At 58.0% G+C, this 20,680-nt stretch overlaps 1 protein-coding gene across 5 annotated transcripts in view; it reads left to right on the top strand.

Annotated features, from left to right (window-relative positions):
- Window positions 1–20,680, top strand: part of ARRB1 (arrestin beta 1) — a 73,092-nt gene that overhangs the window by 42,669 nt on the left and 9,743 nt on the right. For 3 of the 5 annotated variants that reach the window (XM_036426382.2, XM_036426378.2, XM_036426379.2), the window contains exons 2-12: window positions 7,071–7,101; window positions 8,877–8,937; window positions 11,860–11,904; window positions 12,564–12,760; window positions 14,230–14,289; window positions 14,801–14,868; window positions 16,922–17,057; window positions 17,884–17,968; window positions 18,368–18,440; window positions 19,439–19,576; window positions 20,189–20,272. In XM_036426382.2, the coding sequence (XP_036282275.1) occupies window positions 7,071–7,101; window positions 8,877–8,937; window positions 11,860–11,904; window positions 12,564–12,760; window positions 14,230–14,289; window positions 14,801–14,868; window positions 16,922–17,057; window positions 17,884–17,968; window positions 18,368–18,440; window positions 19,439–19,576; window positions 20,189–20,272 (978 nt within the window). Of the gene's footprint in view, window positions 1–3,872; window positions 4,064–7,070; window positions 7,102–8,876; window positions 8,938–11,859; window positions 11,905–12,563; window positions 12,761–14,229; window positions 14,290–14,800; window positions 14,869–16,921; window positions 17,058–17,883; window positions 17,969–18,367; window positions 18,441–19,438; window positions 19,577–20,188; window positions 20,273–20,680 lie in introns of those variants that run through there. The other 2 variants (XM_036426380.2, XM_036426381.2) reach the window with 2 other exon arrangements.

Here is a 20,680-nt window from a genome sequence, read left to right as displayed (position 1 = left end):
GCCTGGAAAAGGAGATCGCTGAGCAGATGATGACACAGCACAGGCATTCTAATCCCTGGCACGGCAGGCCTGGGGAGGGATCCGAGAGATGTGGATTCTGGATTGTAAAATCGCAGAACCAGAGAGTCTAACTCCAAAAGATTCAGAGTCATTGGGTCCCCATGTCTCTACTTTCCTCACAGTATTTTTTTCCAGACTCTCTTTTCTCCAACACTGGAGATCTATCTTGTTAGGGAAGCCCTGGAAACTTTATAACGTACTTTATGTTTATTGTACCAAGTGGAAAAATAAGAGATATAAAGAAGTAGGTGGGTGGCTGAAGGGAGTCTCAGCCTCTGTTACTATTTAGGCATATGCCCTTTCCTTTCACTCATTTTTTCGGGGAGGGGAGAGATAGGTATTGTTTTTAGTTTAGTTTTTAAAATTGAGATATGCCCTGGCTAGTTTGGCTCAGTGGATAGGGCGTTGGGTCCCGCAGGGTTGAATTCCGTCAAGGGCACCTGCCCAGGTTGCGTATTGGATCCCCAATAGGGGTGTGTGCAGGAGGCAGCTGATCGATGATTCTCTCATCATTGATGTTTCTGTCTCTCCCTCTCTCTTCTCTTAAATCAATAAAAATATATTTAAAAAGTAAAATAAAATTGAGACATAATTTACATATCACAATAGTCACAGTTTTAGTTTATTCGCAGGGTTGTACAGCCATCACCACTATCCAATTCCAGAGCACTTCCATCATCCCAGAGAGGAAATCCCTGTCCTCCAGCAGTCACTTCTCGTCTCCCCTTTGCGCCAGCCTCTGGCAAGCACTAATCTACTCTTTGTCTCTATCTACTTTCCTATTCTGGACATTTCATATAAATGGAATCAAACAATGCATCGTCTTTTGTGATGAGCTTCTTTCACTTAAAATTTTCAAGGTTCATCCATGTTGTCGCATGAATCAGCACTTCGTATCTTTTTGTGGCCAAATATGATTGTGTGTACGTATATATCACATTTAAAAATACATCCATCAATTGACTGACATTTGTTTTACCTTTTAGGGCTATAATGGATAATGCTGCTATGAACATTTATGTACACATCTTTGTGTGAACATCTGTTTTCAGTTCTCCTGGGTATATACTAGGAATGGACTTGCTGGGTCATAGGTTAACTCTATGCTTAACTTTTAGAGGAAATGCCGAACTGTTTTCCAAAGTGACTCCTTCACATCACATTACCACCAGCAATATATGAGGGCTCCAGTTTCTCCCCATCTTTGGCAACATTTGATATTATCCTTTTAAAAAATATATTTTTTATTGACTTCAGAGAGGAAGGGAGAAGGGAGAGAGGGAGAGAAGCATCAATGATGAGAGAGAATCGTTCATTGGCTGCCTCCTGCGTGCTCACCTCCCTTCCCCCCACACTGGGGATCCAGTGCGCAACCCAGGCATGTGCCCTTGACTGGAATGGAACCCAGAACCCTTCAGTCTGTAGGCCAATGCTCTATCCACTAAGCCAAACCAGCTAGAGCTATTCTTCTTTTAATTATAGTTATTCTAGTGGGTGTGAAGTATCTCACTGTGGCTTTGATTTGCATTTCCTCAATGACTAATCATGTTGAACAACATTTCAGGTGCTTATTGTGTATCTTCTTGGCTATAGACTCGCTGGTGTGGTCAGGTGCCACATGTATATCTTCTTTGGAGAGATGTCTATTCTAACTGGGTTATTTGCTTGTTTATTATTGAATTGAAATAATATCCTGGATACTAAGCTCTTTTTTTTTTTTTTTTTTTTTTTTTAAATATATATTTTATTGATTTTGTACAGAGAGGAAGGGAGAGAGATAGAGAGCCAGAAACATCGATGAGCGAGAGTCATCGATCAGTTGCCTCTTGCACACCCCCTACTGGGGATATGCCCGCAACCAAGGTACATGCCCTTGACCGGAATCGAACCCGGGACCCTTCAGTCCCCAAGCCGACGCTCTATCCATTGAGCCAAACCGGTCCCGGCTAAGCTCTTATCAGATACATGATTTGAAAACATTTTCTCTTTTCTGTGGGTTGTCTTTTCACTTTCTTTTTTTTTTTTTTAAATATATTTTATTGACTTTTTACAGAGAGGAAGAGAGAGGGATAGAGAGCTAGAAACGTCAATGAGAGAGAAACATCGACCAGCTGCCTCCTGCACACCCCCTACCAAGGATGTGCCTGCAACCAATGTACATGCCCTTGACCGGAATCGAACCTGGGACCTTTCAGTCCGCAGACCGACACTCTATCCACTGAGCCAAACCGGCTCTTTTCACTTTCTTGACAGTGATCTTTGGAGCTCAAAAGTTTTTAATTTTGATGAAGTCAATTTAATATGTTTTTTCTTTCATTGCCTGTGATTTTGGTATCAGATCTAAGAAAGCATTGCCTAATTCAAGGTCATGTTTTCTTCTATGAATTTTATAGTTGTAGCTCTTACATTAGGTTTTTGATCCATTTTTAATTCATTTTTTTGTACACAATGTGAGCCAGTAAATTCATTTTTTTGCCTGTGGATATCCAGTTGTCTCAGCATCCCTTATTGAAGAGACTGTTTTACTCTGTTGTCTTGTCTTGGCTCCCTTGTCCACAATCAATTGACTATAAATATATGGCTTATATCTGGTCTCTCAGATCAATGGATCTATGTCTATCTTTATGGAAGTATCACAGAGTCTTGATTACTATAGTGTTGTTGTAAATTGTGAATTCAGGAGTGAAAGTCCTCCAACTTTGTTTTAGTTTTATTTTTCAAGATTTTCTTTTCTTTTTTTGGCTATTCTGGGTCATTTGTATTTCCATAAGAATTTGAGGATCAGCCTGTCACTTTCTGCAGAAAAGCCAGTGGAGATTTTGATAGGGATTGCATTAACTCTGTAGATAAATTTGAGGAGTGTTGCCATCTTATCTTTGTGTGTGTGTGTGTGTGTGTGTGTTTATTGAGTATAAATTGAGCTCATGAAAAACGTATTATTTTGAGTCCTGACTTAATACTCTTAATATTCTGTCACAGGCATTTCCCTGTGTTATGGAAGATGCAAGCACCATTTCAGGGCAATGTAGCATTTCATTGTTTGGCTGTACCACACGGGATTATAAACTCTCAGTTGTTGGGTAATCTGTCCAGGAAGGTACTTTGTTCTGGGTTCCTTGTGGTGCAGGTCTTTTCCTACAGGCACCAGTGAACACTGGGAGGACTGGTGGTTCACAGAACAGCAGCAGAATATTAGTGTAACATTGGTCAGCAGGTGGGGGAATGGGGTTATCTGGAGAAGCCCACATCCTGGTTCATAGAGTGTTGACCTGCCTCCAAGAAAAACGAATACAGTGGGCATGTACCAGCCCTTAAATGCTCTGCCTAGAAATGAGATGTGCCACTTCTACTCCTGATTCTTTAGCTAGAGCAAGCCACACAGGCATGCCTAACTTCATAGGACGGCAGAAATTTGCCTGGATGGAGTGTCAGTAAATATAGTAATATCTACTCTACCCTTGCTACCGGTACCTCATGCTTATACATTCTGTTCCATTAAACCAACGAAAGCAAAGTGCTGGTGGCAGTCCTTTAAGCTGGTTTCATTATCATCTAATGGGCTGAGATCCTTGGTTTGAAAAACATTGCTCTATCGACTCTCTCCTGCCCATGTCTCATGGACCATGTGGCACACCCTAGGCAGAGCTGATTGGCCCGGGCATGGGACACCTGACCAAAGTTGGCCAATGAAGCTTCCCTCCTGGGAACTGGAATTGGGCCATTCAGCAGTTAACAGTGGCAAGTGAGTGAGAGGCAGAGTAGGAAGAGGGTCAGAGTGAGAGCCAGATGCAAGCCAACGTGATGGAAGAGCAGAAAAGGCCCGAGTAAGCAGAGAGAGAGTTGGTCCACAGAGACGATGGAGCAGCCGCACCGAGAGCAGTGCAGCCGGGAGAACGGGCAGCCCCGGAGGGAGAGGTGGAGAGAGAGCGCGTCCGTCTGAGAGGCCGATGGCTTCCCCGATCCCGGCGCCAGCACCAGGGCGTCCTTCCTGCGCACTCTTCCCGTGAGATTTCTGTCTCCTTATCCTCCCCCTCCTCCTTTTCCAGGGCTGCCCTCGGTGGGTTTCTGTTCCTGGTCTCCAGGGAGCCTCAATCAGCTACAGCACCGCTGGTGCTTTCTGTGTGGGTCCTGGCTGTGACTCTGAGAACCAGGCTTGTGGGACAGAGACGGGACTCGGGGTGGAGGTGGGGGTGTGGGTAAGCCAGACGCAGCCATCCCACAGTCTGGAAGTTTGGCTCTGATCACAGTCTTGGCCGTTGGTGTTCGCTCCTCAAAGCCGACAGGCAGGAAGAAGCCTTCTGTGTGGTGCTGCGCATGTGGGGGCCCCTTGGCCTGGAAGCACCCCCCACAGGGCCCTCTGCTGACAGCACTGGGGTCAGGAAGCTGGCGGAGTTGCTGCAGGGAGGGTTTGGTTGTGTGATGGGGTGGAAACGCAGCCACAGTTTGCCTGCCTGACCCTCCTTGTTTTCACCTGGGAAATGGGATTGTTGAAGGATGGGCAGTGTGTTTGGAAGAACACTTGGAGACATGACCGGCCCATCACATGCTCTCCGGTCATGGGCAGCTGCTGCTGCTGCTGTTGGAGGAAACCATCAGCAGCCCAGCTCCCTGAGGCGGTGGCCTGAGGGGCTGACAGAGCTAGTGACAGAGCACTCCCCGCCACTGGCCATGCTGCCTGCCTCTCGCCCTCACTCTCCTCACCTTCGCTGGCCCTTTCCTTTCTTCCCCTCTCCTCTCTTGCCTTTATGTCCCCTCTTTTCTCTCTGGGCGGGATAAAAGCACCCGCTGTAGAAAGCAGCAGGGTTGAATGGAAGGACCCAGCTTCTAGAGGCAGACAGCAGAATTGGGTCTGAATCCCGACAGAGCCCCTGGCTTGCTGTGGGCTCCTGGGCAAGTTACTCCATCTCTCTGAACCCCTCGTTTATCGTCTATAAAATAGAGGTTATATTGCGCATTTTACAGTGTTGTCAGGAGAAACAGTTAACCAAGTACTTAGCAAATTCGAGTTCCTTCCTAACTCCCTTCCTCCCTTTTTCATCACCTCAGCCCGGCCCTCAGCCCCCTCCTGTGCCCAGGATGTGTCACTGTCCCTCTGAGGGACATCTGGTCCCCGCTGCAGGTCCAGCCTAACTTGGGAGCTGCTAGTTCAAACTATGTGATCTGAAAAAAAAATTTTTTTTTTTTTTTATCACGTTAGCAGTTATTACACTCCAGCTGACTGTGGCATCTTCACACTCCAAATACTGATAAATATTTATGAGGAGGAGAAGAGCTCAGAACTCCTAGGGGAGGTGGGGGAGGAATGTGCCAGGCCCTTCATTGCAAGCCAAACTCAGACTCATCTGTGGTCCCTTGAGCCCCAGGCTAAGGGGAAGGTGTGCGGGGGGTGGGGCTATGGAGATAACACAGAGCCCCCATTTCACTTCCCTTTTTGGAGGAATGACTGTGCTGTGACCTGGTGGCCTCACCCCGCCTGGCCCTGGGTGCCTGCTGGGTCTCCTGCTGCTGGGGAGGGCGTGGGCTGTGCCATCCCTCTCGGCTGTGTGCGGGCCTGCTCCATGGCCCCGAGACCGCTGCCTCTCTCTCTGCTTCTGACTGTTCCTCTCTCCCTCTTTCTGTTTGTTTTTTCATTTCTAATTCTATCCTTTAAAAGAAATCCTCACCCAAGGATAATTTTCCATTGACTTTTTAAAAAAATATATATAAATAGTGGAGGGGAGAGTGGGAGAGAGAGAAACATCGATGCGAGACAGACACTTCGATTGGTTGCCTCCTGCATGGAGGTTGCAACTGAGGCCTGTGCCCTGGACTGGAATCGAACCGGGGACCCTTCAGCCAATAAGCTGATGCTCTTATGCACTGAGCCAAACCGGCGAGGGCTCTAATTCCATTTTTATTTTCACACCTGCCAGGCCATGTCTCCCTCCCGCCCTCTGCCTCCTCCATCATGTTCTCCTACCTCCCGGGTCTCTGTCTCTATCTTTCTCTACTTTTTTTTTTTTTCTCTCTCCCTCCCAACATTACTCTGAGCATTCCTGGGGCTCCATGATGGGGGGCGGGTGAGGGGGCTCAGGCTCCCACACCCGGCTGCGGGGCGGAGGGCAGGGGAGCTGCCGCAGACCGCAGCGTGCTCCGGGAGGCGGAGTGAGCACTAGGCGGAGTCCGGGGCCAGGCTCTGCTGGGTGGCCAGGGGCACATCCCTCCCCTTTCCTGGGCCTCAGTTTCTCGGCTAATTCCTTCACTCGTTCATCCGTTCACCCACTCAACTAATACGTATTGGGTCCTTGCCACCTGCCATTCATACAGCACATTTATTCCACACCCACTGGGTGACTCCTCTAGGCGCGCGGGACACGTCAGGGAAGAAGGGTTGGAAAGATGCCAGCCCTGGTGGAGCTGACAGGTTAGCAGAGTGGACAGGCACCCATGTGACCAGCGGTTAGGGGGCAGGGCGACATGAGAGCTGTGGAGGAAGGAAAGGGAGAGGGAGAGAAGGAGCACAGGGCAGAGACCCGCCCTTCAGGCTGTGGGGGAGCGTGCCCCCGGGGAGGGGGCTGCCGGAGCGAGGCAGGAACCTTGTGTGTTGGAGGAACTGCCAGGAGGCCCTGTGGCTGAGGGAGGGAGGGAGAAAAGTGTGAGTCGATGCTGGGAGACACGGCAGACACGAAGGAAGCAGGGCAGACGCTAGGACGAGACCTGTCCTCTGCGTGACCTGGGCGGAGTGTGGGCGGGTGAGCGGCGTGGTCTGACGTACACCTGCTGGTTGAAGGACAGACTGAGGGGCCCTGGCCAGAGCCCGGAGAGCTATCCTGGCAACAACAGTGGCTTGGGTGGGGGTGGAGGTGGGGGTGGGTAGGTGGGAAAGTGGAGACGGTGAGGTCCTGCTATGCTGGGCACTGTTCTGCTCTCAAGGCTGAGACGGTGCCAGGAAAACCACGCCAGGCCCCTCGTCCTGGGCCCTGCAGGGCCTTCCCCTGGGTGGGCCGTGCTGACCCTCTTTCTCTCCGCAGGGTGTTCAAGAAGGCGAGCCCCAATGGGAAGGTGAGTCTGCACCCCGAGCTCTCACCCTCCCTGATCCCGAGCTCTCACCCTCCCTGACCCCGAGCTCTCACCCTCCCTTGGGCATGGCTACTGACCACGCAGGACCTGCACACCCTCCCAGGAGGCCCTTAGGAGCCTTCGCCACGGGGGGTGGGGGGCGGGTAAGGGAGAGGGAGAGGGATCTCCTCCGGAGCCTTCCTGTCTGGGGGGTTGGGGTGGTACAACTCTCCTGGACTTCCAGGAGCCCCTGGGGTGGGGAGACGCAGCCCACCACAGAGAGACTCCAGCGTGGGTGCAGCCGCTGGAGTAAGTCCAAGGGCCTCAGGGCGCTGCTTCCCGGGTGTGAGCAGCGGCCTGGAGCCTCTCTGCTGAACCGCGGTGCCATCCCGGCCACGGAGGCAGCTTCCCGCGCCTGCCCTGCTTTCCTTCTCCTCGCAGCTCCCGGCTCTGTCTCTGTCCCGCTTTCCTCTCTGTTCAGCAGACAGATATTACCAACATCATTCATGCGAGGGGGTGGGGGCTGGGGAGGGCGTATGGAGATAAATGAGGCACAGCCCGAGAGCCACCCACAGCCAGAGGGGGGTAGGCAGACATGACAAGTGATCATTTCCATTTAAAGGGGCAGAGAGCAGGGAAAGGGCTGTGCAGGGGCTGCAGGACCCAGCCCCGGGGCCAGGGACAGCGCCCCCCGGAGGTGTGCTTTCGGGGCACGGCAGGGTGTGCAGAGAGCATCTGGGCACGCACGTGCATCACAGGGCGTGTGGGGGGACCGTGAGTGCACAGGAGGAGGCCGAGGGAGCAGGAGCTGAGGCGGGGAGGCTGCAGGGCTGGGTCCCGGGGAGCCGGGCGGCAGGCTCAGTGGCTGGGACTCCGCCTGGGCTGGCGAGTGGCACCTGGGGTGCTGGCGCAGCAGACACCCCCAGGCACCTTTCCTGCTGAGCCAGGATTCCATCCCGGATCCTGCCTCAGCCCAGGCCCCCTCCCCGCCTTCCACGGCGCTCCTACCCATCGATCACTGTTGGCATTTGGATGAAACCCATTTGTCATCTTACCTCTGGGCACGGAGGAGCCATTAAAGGGTTTTCAGATGGGAATGGCATCGGCAGGTTAGCGTTTTAGGAGAGCCCGGCTGGCTAAGGGGGGTGTGCGGCTGCAGGCAGCGGACCGTGGAGAGGCCGGTGCCCGGTCCGGGCAGGAGTGGCTGTGGGAACAGAGAGGAGGGTGCCCTGTGAGGTACAGGAGCAGGAAGGGGTGGTGGAGGAGCAGGAAGTGTCTAGGATGACCCTCGGGATTCTAGCCCGCGGTTTTCCCCACCGCCTGGGGTACCAGCGGCGGGTCCCTCGCTGCTCCAGCACCCCGCCAGACTGTGTGGGACTCAGTGTTCAGAGGTCACACCAGGATCCCTGCTCCGAGTTTCCCTGGCCTCTTCGGGATGCGCCCAGGACTCCGGCTTAGCAGACCTCTGCTGGGGTGCTGGGCGAGGTCTCTCCAGAGCTCAGGGTCCCCACCCGTGAAAGGGAAACAATGGCAACGTCTTCGTAGGGGTCCGGGATGAGTGGGTGCTTCCAAACCCGCACCAGGTTTGCTGTTGTTGGAACGGGGGCTGGGGCTCACGCGCGAGGCCAGGCAGGGTTTCCGTGCGGGTTGGGGGTGGGCCCAGGCATTGCACGGGCAGCTCCCAAGGTCTTCTCCGGGGCGAGGGAGGGCCAGTGGCTTCTCGGGAGCGTGTTCTCGGGCCCGCGGCCGCTCCCCTAACCTGTGCCTCTCCTCCCCAGCTCACCGTCTACCTGGGGAAGCGGGACTTTGTGGATCACATCGACTTCGTGGACCCCGTGGGTGAGTCCCTGGGGGCCAGGGAGGCAGGCGCTGGGGGCGGGGGCGATGGGGGGTCGGCTGGCCAGGCCCCTTCCAGAGAAGTGTGTGTGTGTTCCCGCAGCCCAGACCTCTGGGCCAGGAATGGGTGTGAGAAGCTTCCCGCATCTGTCGGGAAACATTGACGGAGCAGCTACTTTCCCCTTAGCTGAGGGCCACGTGGGAGGGACTGAGGTGAGGCGCAGGGAAGGCGTCCTGATGATAACGCAGGATGAGGACTTCTGCCAGACACCAGGGGGTGCCACTGTTATTACCCCAGCTTTACAGAGAGGGAGACGCCGCCCAGAGAGGTTAAGTGACTTGCTCCAGGTCACGGAGCTTGTAGGTCAAGGGTCCTAGACTCAAACCCAACACACTGACTCTATGGGAAACCTTTGCTCTGCTGCCCCCTGGTGGCGAGGGCAGGGAGACCGTGGGGCTTCCGAAACGGAGACGGTTCTCACGGGTCCTCCCAGAGCCTGAGACACCTTCTTCCAACATCCTGTTCTCCATCAGGGCTTCTCTACCTCTGCACGCGTGACATTTGGGGTTGCCAAGGCTGTCCTGGGCACTGGAGGATATTTATGACTATCCCTGGCCTCTACTCATGGCCTCTACGCAGGAGTACCCCAGCCCCGGAGGACATAAAGTGTTTTTAGATATCGCTAACGTCCCCTTGGCTAGGATTCTAAAAACCAAAGCTTTTACCTCACTGCCTTCCCGTAACTGTCGGGGGGAGGGAGCCCCCAAATTACTCCTATTGGACACATGGGGACAGGGGGCCCAGAGAGATTAAAGGATATTTTTAAAGAAAAACACGAGCAAACGAAGTGAGGCAGGGGGAGGTGGCCGCTTGGAAGGATGGGCACTGGGGCTGCAGGAGACACGTCCGGGTGAAGAAACGGGGAGCTGCAGTTCGGGGGGGAATTCGGAGGCGGAGGCCTCGGTCCTCACACCCGGGGCCAGGAGGACGGACGGACGGAGCGGGCGTGTGGGGCCGGAGCCCCATGGGAGCCGAGCTTCAGCTCTCTGAGAGGAAGACCCCGTGGCGGTGGGGCAGGAGACGGGGCCCTGGGTTGGGAGGGGTGTGAGCAGATCCTCCAGGCTGCAGAGAGTTCAGCTCCGGTCCAGGTCCCCCCCTTCCTGCCCAGAGCAGGCTGTCGTCCCCCCCCCTTCTTCCCCACCCTGTTGGGTACACTGGAAAGTGTGCTGCGAAGCTCAGGGTCCCCTCTGCCATCTGTGTCTCCTTCCTGAACGGGTCCCTCGGCGGCCATGGGCAAGCACCCAGAGTTCACCTGTGGCCTGCTTCCAGGCACAGCCTTCCGACCCAGGGGCCTGGTAGGGAGGGCAGCAGAGGAGGCACAGAGCCGGGGGGAGGGCAGCAGCCGGAGGGGCAGCACGCCAGCACCCTGAGAGCCGTGTAGCAAGTGTCCGAGAGAGCACCAACCTCAGGCTGGCCCTGTGCTGGGCCTGAGGTCCCGGAGACCTGCCTGCAGCACCCCTTGATCATCTCTGGCTGACCCTTCCTTGCCCTTTAAGACCTGGTTACTGCTTTGGTTCCCAGAGAGTCTGCCCTGATGCCTGGCTGGAAGGAGTGCCCTCACAGGGTGCCCTCTGCACTGATGGGCCATGAGCCCTGGTGCCCAGGCACCGAGGAAGGCCCCCAGTAAAAGGAGGGAAGGTGCAGGGCAGGCTCTGGGAGGGGCGGGCGCTTCCGGGCCAGCTGTGCCTCAGACCTGCCCAGCATTGGGATGGGACGTAGGCCCTCTGGGCACTCACGTCCAGATGTGGGCACTCTCGTCCAGATGCGGGCACGCACTCTCAGACTCCCGGAGAGGCCCGCCGTGGGGCAGTGTGAGGTGGGGTGCGGGCGGGGCAGGTCAGCTGTGGGCAGAAGGAGACGTTAGCTTGTTCAGTGCTAGGAGGCTGGGTGGAGTTCGGCCAGAGGTGACTCTGGGGATGGAGGTCTGAGCCGGTGTCCGGCCTCCTGGGGGTTCTGGGGGAGACCATGTCCTTTGTGTCTGGCTGGGCTCTGCCCCCCAAGGCCAGGCCCCGGCTCAGCGCCTTCTCCGAGGTAGCTCAGCCCGTCCTCAGGGAGCCCCGCGGGGCAGGGACAACGGCCTCACAGACCCGACCTGCAGATCCCAGGTCCGGGAAGCCCCGGACGCTAACGCTGCTCCTCAGTGTGGTGCAGGGTCCGTTTCATGGCTGAGCCGTGTGAGCCTCCTTCGGCTGCTCCGGGAGACTGCTCCCGCCTCCCAGCGGAGGCGGCCGGGGGTTCGGTCAGGGCGCTGCCCGGGGCTGCGGAGGGAGGGGCTCAGAACACAGGGGAGATGTACCCCACGGCCTTCCTGCAGCCTACAACATCTAAATCCCCGGTGACACCCTAGGATAGGGGCTCCAGACCGGGTGGTTATTATAGCTCCGTGGTCGGCAAACTGCGGCTCACCAGCCACATGTGGCTCTTCGGCCCCTGGAGTGTGGCTCTTCCACAAAATGCCACGGCCTGGGCGAGTCTGTTTTGAAGAAGTGGCGTTAGAAGAAGTTTACGTTTAAAAAAAAATGTGGCTCTCAAAAGAAATGACTATCGTTGGACTGTTGATGTTTGGCTCTGTTGACGAATAAGTTTGCCAACCACTGGGCTAGCAGATGAAGGAACGGAGAGGCCAGTGTACTGCCCGAGGCAACCCGCACCCCCCTCCCTGGGTCTGTAGGGCCAGCCTGGGGCGGGGGTGGGAGGTGGAAGGGTGGTGCCGTCCCCGCTGCTGGCGTCCCCGTTTCTCTCATGCTGCTTTGGACGGACTGATGCCTTGGGCTTGGGGTTGAGCTTGGCTTGTGTTTGGGGCTCAGGGGTTTGAGAGGTCACCTGGGGAGGAGGGTCTGCTCAACTTGCTGTCCTTCCTCCAGATGGCGTGGTCCTGGTGGATCCCGAGTACCTCAAGGAGAGGAGAGGTGAGGGCCTCCTCTCCCCCGGTCCCCCAGCCTCCATCGCGGCCTCCCTGACTCCCAGGCCGGCCAGCAGCCGATGATACTCCTCTCCCCGCCCACCCCCACCGCCCTTCCCTCCACCGCCCCGACCGCGTCCCAGCGGGTGCCCTGCCCCAGGCCCACCGGGGAGGGCCCTGAGCACTTTCACCCCAATGCACCTCGAGGATCGAAAGGCTGGGTTGCGAACAGGGCAGCAGGCAGAGTCCTTGTACAGAAGACAGAGTTGGTTGCTGGGGAGGGGAAGGCGTGTCCGAGGTGAGCAGGCGGACAGGAGGCAGAGGTCAGGCTGGGAGCCGACCCCGTGCCTTCTGGGTGTCACCCAGCACCTGCCTCCGCTCCTCCGCCCTCCCCACCTGTGCCCACCACACACACGCCCTGGGCTGGAGCCGGGCGGGGGTGGTGGACAGAGCCATCCGGCAGACGGCCCCCACCTCCTCCAGGTGCCCCGCTCCCACCACCCCATGCCCCGTCCCGAGGGCAGTGGGCCCTCCCGTGGGAACATGGGGGCAGACCCGGGGCCTGCAGTTGTCTCCATCCCAGGGCGACAGCGGCCGCCTTGTGGGGGTGGGGGAGGCGTGGCCGCCCACCCCCCCCGCCGCCCTCAGCGCCCCCCGCCCCCACAGTCTACGTGACGCTGACCTGCGCCTTCCGCTACGGCCGGGAGGACCTGGACGTCCTGGGCCTGACCTTCCGCAAGGACCTGTTTGTGGCCAACGTGCAGTCCTTCCCGCCGGCGCCCGAGGACAAGAAGCCGCTGACCCGGCTGCAGGAGCGCCTCATCAAGAAGCTGGGCGAGCACGCCTACCCCTTCACCTTCGAGGTCAGCGGCCCCTGCCCCCGGCCGTTCAGAAGCCCCGCCTCCAGGAGGCCTCTGGGCAGGGGCACAGGGGCACGGGGGCAGCGGCTCCATGGCACATCCTTCCCGGGGCAGGGGTGGGCCTGGTGCCCCGTCACGGCTCTTCCCTGCCAGGGGAGTGACCCCGACCTCCGAGCCCCTCCCCAGACCCTCCTGGTTCCAGGTCACGGGGGGTGGGGTGGGGGGGAGGAGGTGGAGGGCGCTGCAGAGAAAGAAGGAACCCTTTCTCACCCCTGGGTCGCTACAAGGCTGTCTCCTGGCTCAGGCTGGCTGCCCACTCGCCCAGCTCCCCCACGGGGGATGGCAAGTAGTGGGTTTCCTGGCTCTGCCATCTTTCCACCCCGGGACTCCCAGAGTCTGGGCTTTAAAATGCCCCGTTTCTCAGACTCTGCTTCTGTAAGGGGGTGGAGCCTCCTTGCTCTCTCTGGGGGGGCGGGGCTAGGGAAGGGGAGAGGGTACCATCGTCCTCTCCATCCCGCGTGACTTGGTCTCCCGCGGCTGCGGTGGCCAAACACCACACACCCGGTGGCAGTGACCCTCGCCCGTCACCGCCTCACAGTCCTGGCGGGCAGAAGCGCAGCGCGGGCCGCCCCAGGCTGTGTGCTCCCCGGAGGCTCCGGGGCAGGGTCGGTTCCTGGCCTTTCCCAGCTTCTGGAGACGCCCACATTCCTAGGCTCCTAGCTCCCCCCCCCCCCCCCCCCCCCCCCCGCTCAGTGTGGAGTCAGTCTCACAGCCCATCACCGGTGCTGGCTCTTCTGCTTCCTGCTTCCACCATTAAGGACTCTGGCCTGAGGTCCTTAACGTAACCACATCCCCACAGTCCCTTTTGCCACGTGAGGTAACAGAGTCATGCGTCTGGGGTTTAGGACACAGACATCTTTGGGGCCATGATCCCGCCCACCACAGTGGACATCGCGGAAAGATCTCTGTCCGCTGTTCTGTGAGGACTGGGCTGGGCTGAACCCTTTATTTTAATTTATTATTTATTATTGATATTTTTTAAAAAATATATTTTATTGATTTCTTACAGAGAGGAAGGGAGAGGGATAGAGAGCTAGAAACATCGACCAACCGGGGATGTGCCCACAACCAATGTACAATACATGCCCTAGACCGGAATCGAACCTGGGACCCTCCAGTCCGCAGGCCGACGCTCTATCTATCCACTGAGCCAAACCGGCTTTGGCTAGGCTAAACCCTTTAGATACAGACAACACACTGAAGCCCTGGCTTTCCCGGAGGGTGTGGCTTGGGGAGGTCTGATGGGGGAGACCCGGTCTGTCCCCGGGAGCCGCTGGCCTGATGGGAGAGGCAGGCCTGTGCGTGGGGGCCCCTGGCCTGGTGCCTGTGGGTGGGGGCGGGGCCCGTGGGGAGGGAGGTGGGCAGTGTGGCAGGAGCTCACGCTGTCCGTATTCCGTCCGTCCTCTCCGCAGATCCCTCCGAACCTCCCGTGCTCGGTGACCTTGCAGCCGGGGCCGGAAGACACTGGGAAGGTGGGCCATTCCCGAGGGAGCGTCTCTCTGGGAGGGAAGTGGCCCCAGAAGCGTCCCAGGCCCAGGATCTCTGAGCCCGTCCCCTCCTCTGCCAGAGGGAGATGACAGGCCGTGCTCCTCGGGTGGCTGTGTGGGCGGAGTGAGACGCCCAGGCAATGCCCCCAGGGCCCGGTCCGCACCAGGGGGCGCTCCCACCCGGCCGCTGAGGCTCCTGTGTGTGTCTGGGCGGCTGCCCTGGGGAGGGTGGCCACCCAGGTGAGGCGGGAGCCTGTAGAACGGAGCCCCTGAGGGTGCTGGGGTGGGGGGGAAGAGCCTGTATCAGGGGAACCTGGGGAACAGCTCTGGGAGAAGGCCAGGTGGCAGCCGCGGAAGGAGGCAGCACAGCCCTGGGTCAGACCGAGGGGCTGTGGGGCTGTGGGAGCTCCGGCTTCCGTTCCAGCGCCCTCCTTTGTGAAACGAGAGGGACCCCGCTGGCTCCAAGGCCCTGTGGTCAGTGACCCCCTCCCCGCAGGCCTGTGGTGTGGACTATGAAGTCAAAGCCTTCTGCGCCGAGAGCCTGGAGGAGAAGATCCACAAGCGGTGAGGAAGAGGGACAGAGGGACGCAGCTCCCGGCGGCCAGGGGTGTGGGCAGAGCGAGGGAGGCCGGCTGGGGCGTCCGAAGAGATAAGTGACAATGCCTGGAAGTGTTCTGGGAGGGCCCCCACATTCCAGCCTTGGGAGCTCCGAGGAGGGCGCTCTGGAAGGCCGGCAGGTCCTGGAGGGCTTCCTGGAGGCGGCGGCTCACTTGCCCTGGCTGAGGCCCCGGCATTTTTTTTTCTTTACACCCTTGTACCTGCGTCCTCCTTCTCCCTGGCCTTGAGTCTCGACCCCTCCAGATTTTATTTTTTTTATTTCTTTATTTTTACTTTGTTTTGAAAACCCTTGAAATCCAGACTGTCTTAAATAGGGAGCTTAGTTATTCCCAGGCCATCCTACGCCCCGTTTCCCAGTTCTCCTCCTGGGAGGCCCTCAGCAGCAGGTGGTGGTGGTGGTGGGTGTCAGTGGAGGCTTCTAAGAAGGGAGGGAAGTGGAGAGTGAATGCACCCAGGGGAAAGGCAGGGAGGTCAGCTCATGTCTCAGAGAGAGGAAGTATTCTCCTGGAGAGCCACAACCCGGGGCACACAGGGAGCCCAGGCTGGCAGCCCCCAACAGCCGGCCCTGACTGTGGGGTGGGCTTCCTCAGCCCCAACTCAGGCACCCTGCCTGGGACATTTCCTGCAGGAGGCGGGCTGAAGGCACTCCCATCTCTCAAGGAGTGGGCTGAGTGCGCCACCTGGTGGCTGTAGGTGTATTGCAGGCACCTCCTCCTGGGCAGCTTGTTTGTGTGTTGGGGGAGAGAAATGGTACTCTTTTTCCTTGCTTTTCTGTCCCCAGAGAAAAGTAGGTGTGTGTGTGTGTGTGTGTGTGTGTGTGTGTGTGTGTGTGTATGTGTAGCCTGATCAGAGCAAGAAAGAGGAGCCGCACTGAGAGCCACCGCCCTCACTCACCATCAATGGGGCACTTTAAGTCCTGACCAGAGTTACTACTAATAATGGTATTGCAGCTATCATTCACTGAAGATTTATTAAGTGCTGGACAGTATTCAAAGTGATGGGCATGCCCGAACTAATTGAATCCTCGTAGCTACCCTAAGAGGGTGGTCCTGCTACTGTTACTGTTTTCCAGATGAGGAGCTGAGACAGAGGCTCCTGCACTCAGGGTCATAGTTAGTAAGGGGAGAGCGAGGACGTTAGCCCTGGCTGTCTGGTTCCAGGGGACGGAGGTGGCTTCTCTGAGAAATGGGGGCGCCAGCATATCGAACACGTCATGGAGACTGCCTCCCCGGGCCCCTGTCCCCCTGTCCTGTTCCACCCTGAGCCCCAGGCACCTTCACCGAGCCCCATCTTGTCTCTGGGCCTCCTCTCCCTCACTGAGTCTTTATCCTCTTCCCTGGCCGCACCCCCTGACCGAGTCCATGCCCCGTCACTGACCCCGCTTCCTCTTCAAGGCCCCATTTCTTCACGGGGTCCATGTTCCCTGCACATTTTTATTTAATCGATAGTTAGCAGGCACTTGTGAGATGGCAGACACTGTCACAGGTGCTGAGAATAAGCAGTGAGCGATGTAGACGGAAATGTCTGTCTTTAAGGAGCTTATACTATCAGACGACGTAAGGAATGCAGGACGTGCTGCCCCGGGGTGGTTCGGCTCTGATGTTGTGGGGGTTCAGACCATGGGAAGATCCAAACAGGGTAGATCCAGGAAGGCTTCCTGGAAGAGGAGGCATTTAGCTGGGCCTCGAAGATGAAAGCAAGCGAAGGCAGAAGCAGTGGAAAGAGGGTATGATAGGTGGGGCCCCAGTGCAAGGGCAGCTTCAGAGAAATGACTAGATAGAACATCTGGGATGATAGAGAGGAGGTGGGGGTGGCTGGAACAGATGGAGGAGTGCCAGATGGTGACAAGGCTCCCACGCCAATCTCTGTGGTTTGGACTGGAGTCTGAGGCGGTGGGGAGGGATGGCCGTCTCCTGAGCAGGAGAAGGACGTGAGGATGGCCAGGAAAGGGGGTGGGGGCGGGGGCTCGGGTCACCATTGGCTCCTCTGCCTCCCCCAGGAATTCTGTGCGCCTGGTGATCAGGAAGGTCCAGTATGCCCCGGAGAGGCCTGGCCCCCAGCCCACGGCCGAGACCACCAGGCAGTTCCTCATGTCGGACAAGCCCCTGCACCTCGAGGCCTCCCTGGACAAGGAGGTAGGCTGCTCAGACCTGGGGGACGGAGGGGACTCAGGGCGGGAGGGAGGGAAGGGAGCTGCCAATCACGCTGGAGCCTCAGGTCCCAGCTCTTTGGTGACCTCAGGACTCCTCCATAGGAGCTTCTACCCCCAACTCTACGATGACAGGGCACAGGGAACCTGAGCTTTCCATTGGGGGTTTGGGGGAACCTCTGGGAACCTAAGGGGTGGCAGCAGAGGGCATGCGCCTGAGGGGAGTGACTGACTTCAGAAATCAGTGTACCTCCCAAAGGGTCCCGGGTCCTGGTCATATCCCCTTCCCCCCCACCCCTCCCCGCCTCTACCCTCCGTCCACCCGTGAGCTGTGAGCGTCCCTCCTCTTGTCTCAGAACAGCTGAAGGCAAGTTCTTGGGGCAAGATTCACATTGAGGCCCCTCTGTAAGGGTTCAGAGCTGGTTCCTCCGTGCTCCCGGCCCTTCCCCACCTACTTCCTTCCTCTTCTAGACCCTCCCGTGTCTCACCTTGAGGCTCATACAGCCTGTCCAAGCCCACCCCTCTCGTTCTGAGTGTCATTATTGCTTCTGGTGCTAAGCCAGGGTCGGAGCCCAGGAGTATCACCTGCTAATGTAAAGCCTTTCGAAGTCCCCCAACGGAACCGAAGTCTAACATGCCTGGTGGCTTAGCCTCGGCGGGAAGTGGCTGATGAACGAGGGGCCCGTATCAGAGGGCCACGGTCTGGGGAGCCCCAGGAGATGTGTGTGTGTGAGGCCTCTTCCGCCTCCCCGCTCCCCTCTAGAGCGTTGGTGTCCTCCCACCCAACCCTTCTCCCTTCTTTCGCCGCCCAGATCTATTACCACGGAGAGCCCATCAACGTCAACGTCCACGTCACCAACAACACCAACAAGACGGTGAAGAAGATCAAGATCTCGGGTACCCCAGGCGGAGGGCCAGCCCGGGGGGCGGGCACGAGGGACTCCTCCCAGGGATGGGGGGGGAGGTAGCCGGCTACAGGGAAACCAGGCTGCTCTGGGCCTAAGAGGAAGGCTTTGGAGGCTGCTGATGGCCAGGGAACGGGTTTACCGTGTAAGCCGCCTCCTCGCAGGTTCCCTGGGTCCAGGGCAGAGCTGTCCCTGAGGGGAAGATGCTGGTCTTGGAAGGGAGGGGTGTGTCTGGGCTGCCCTCTGGGTGGGGGCGGGGGGCGGTCTCCTGTGGGAGCCCCCAGGGGACTTGGCCATTGCCTGGGGCTAACCATCCCCAACTCAGGGGCGCCTAGGAGGCGAGGGCGCTGGCCCCCGGACTCACACGCCTCGTCTCCCTCTCCCTCCCCAGTGCGCCAGTATGCAGACATCTGCCTTTTCAACACAGCCCAGTACAAGTGCCCCGTGGCCCTGGAGGAGGCCGAGTAAGTGAGCAGGAGGCCCGCCTCAGGCACATGGGACTGGGTGGGGAAGGGAAACCCTGGGTCCACTCACAGAGCCAGAGGCCTCGGGCAGGGCGCTGGGCCTCAGACAGATGAACCTGAGCAGCCTTTAGAAAACATCCACTCGACTTAGCTGCAAGAACATGCGTGCTACCGTCAAGTGTGCACTCACACTAGAATGACAGCCCAGCGCGGGTGGCTCAGGGGCTGAGCATCGACCTGTGAACCAGGGGCTTCCCGGTCAGGGCACAGGCCCGGGTTGTGGGCTCCTGGGATATGCAGGAGGCAGCCAATCAGTGATTTTCTCTCATCGTTGATGTTTCTCTCTCTCTCTCCCTTTCCTTTCCTCTCTGAAATCAATATAAAAAATAAAAATAAGAAATAGCTAGAACAACAAAATAAGAGCTAACGACTATAAGGAAACTGTGGTCATAATGATACTGTGCCTGAAACCTATGTGGAAGCGAGCTCCTTGTTCTGAGCTTCCTGGCAGCCGGAGCAAAGAGGTGAAGGTGCCCGGTACCCAGTGTTTCTAGTCCGATACAGGAACAGCCCAGCCCCCTGGGTAGCAGGGGTTGTGTGGGAGGGCAGAGAATAATTAATTTTCACAAAATCTAGGTTTGAGGAGCGCTGTTATGACTGAGCGTGGAACTTTGTTCCAAGCTTCCTAGCAGCGAAGGAGAGAAGGAAGATCTCAAGTGAGACACTCTTTCTCACCTGGAAGGAGTAGATGCTCCCGTTGGAAGACGTGTCGTTTTTTTCCTCCTGACCCTGCGTGTACATGTCTGAGTAGTTGCATTTCATTTCATTTGCCCTATGTGTGTGGGTTTACTTACATGGAATAGCCATCGGTATGTTTGCAACTAAAAAAAAAAAAAAAAAAACATTAAAAAAATGTCACTCTGTGGTCTCGGCGATGTCCGGGCCGGGCTGGGGCTGGCTCCGGGGGCTATTTCGACACCTGCCTCCCTTCTTCCCAGCGACACGGTGGCGCCCAGCTCCACGTTCTGCAAGGTCTACACGCTGACCCCCTTCCTGGCCAACAACCGAGAGAAGCGGGGCCTCGCCCTGGACGGGAAGCTCAAGCACGAAGACACGAACCTGGCCTCCAGCACCCTGTGAGGACCCGCCGGGGCGGGAGAGGGGTCACACCCCGGTGGGCCTCACCAGTGCCCGCACACGGCCTGGGTTAACCTCCTCCCAAGTGGTCCGGGGACCGTCCTCAGGAGCTTAAGTGGCCAGGGAAGCTGTCCCTTTGCCCCCCCCCCCCCGCCCCCGCCTTGATCCAGGAATGCCCCAGAGACAGGATGGGCCCAGACCAAGGCTGCGCTCCTGCTTGTGGGGAGCACCCTGGAGAGGCTTCCTTTGAGGGACAAGCCCTAGCCTGGTGCCTGCAGTCAGACGGGTTGTCCCTCAGGCACCGTGAGGAGGTCCCACAGGAGAGGGCCAATCAGGAGGGGCTGGGAGGGCTGGAGGGAGGAGGGCAGGTGGATGGCCCTCAAAGGCAGGGATTCCCTGCCCCACGGTCATTCCTCCCCAAGCCCTCACCGGAAGGCAGCGCTCACCGTCCCCACACATCGCTCTGCCTGCTCCAGGCGGTCACCGTCCCCACACACCTGCTCCAGGCGGCCGAGGGCCCGGGAGAGGGACAGGAGGCTTCTCCCCCGCGCCCCGGCCCGTCTCGCCCGCCCAGGGGGCTCCATTAACCGGCGCCCTGTGTCGCCTTGCAGGTTGAGGGAAGGCGCCAACAGAGAGATCCTGGGCATCATCGTGTCCTACAAAGTGAAAGTGAAGCTGGTGGTGTCTCGGGGCGGGTGAGTGCTCCGGTCCCGCCGGCCCCTCCCTCGGCCTGCAGAGGGCGTGCCCTGCCCGCCTGCAGCCCGCCGGCCCGTCCTGCCTGCTGGCTGGGCTTCGCAGCTGCACCTGCTGTGAAGGCCAACCAAGCTCCAGGGCTTCCCGCTCCCTCTCTCTCTCCTTCCTTCCTCCTCCCCGTCTCCCTCCCCTGCCCCTGACCCGCTCTTGCTTTAGAGGCCTTCAGCCCCTCCCTCCCCCCTCCTATCCATCCCTCCTCCTCCCCCCTCCTCTCCCCTAGCTCCCCTCATCCCGGCTCATGGGTGGGGGGGAGTTCGTCCCAGAGTCTATGCTGTGGGTGTCCAGGGGGTTCGGTGCCTCGCACCCTACCTGAGGGTGCAGCACCCACCCCCGCTCATGCCCACGCTGAT

This window comes from Pipistrellus kuhlii, unplaced genomic scaffold (genome assembly GCF_014108245.1).
Source record: "Pipistrellus kuhlii isolate mPipKuh1 unplaced genomic scaffold, mPipKuh1.p scaffold_m20_p_9, whole genome shotgun sequence".
In the NCBI taxonomy this organism is placed as follows: Eukaryota; Metazoa; Chordata; class Mammalia; order Chiroptera; family Vespertilionidae; genus Pipistrellus; species Pipistrellus kuhlii.
Note: the sequence above shows the minus strand (reverse complement) of the source record. Positions and strands in the feature narration are given on the sequence as shown.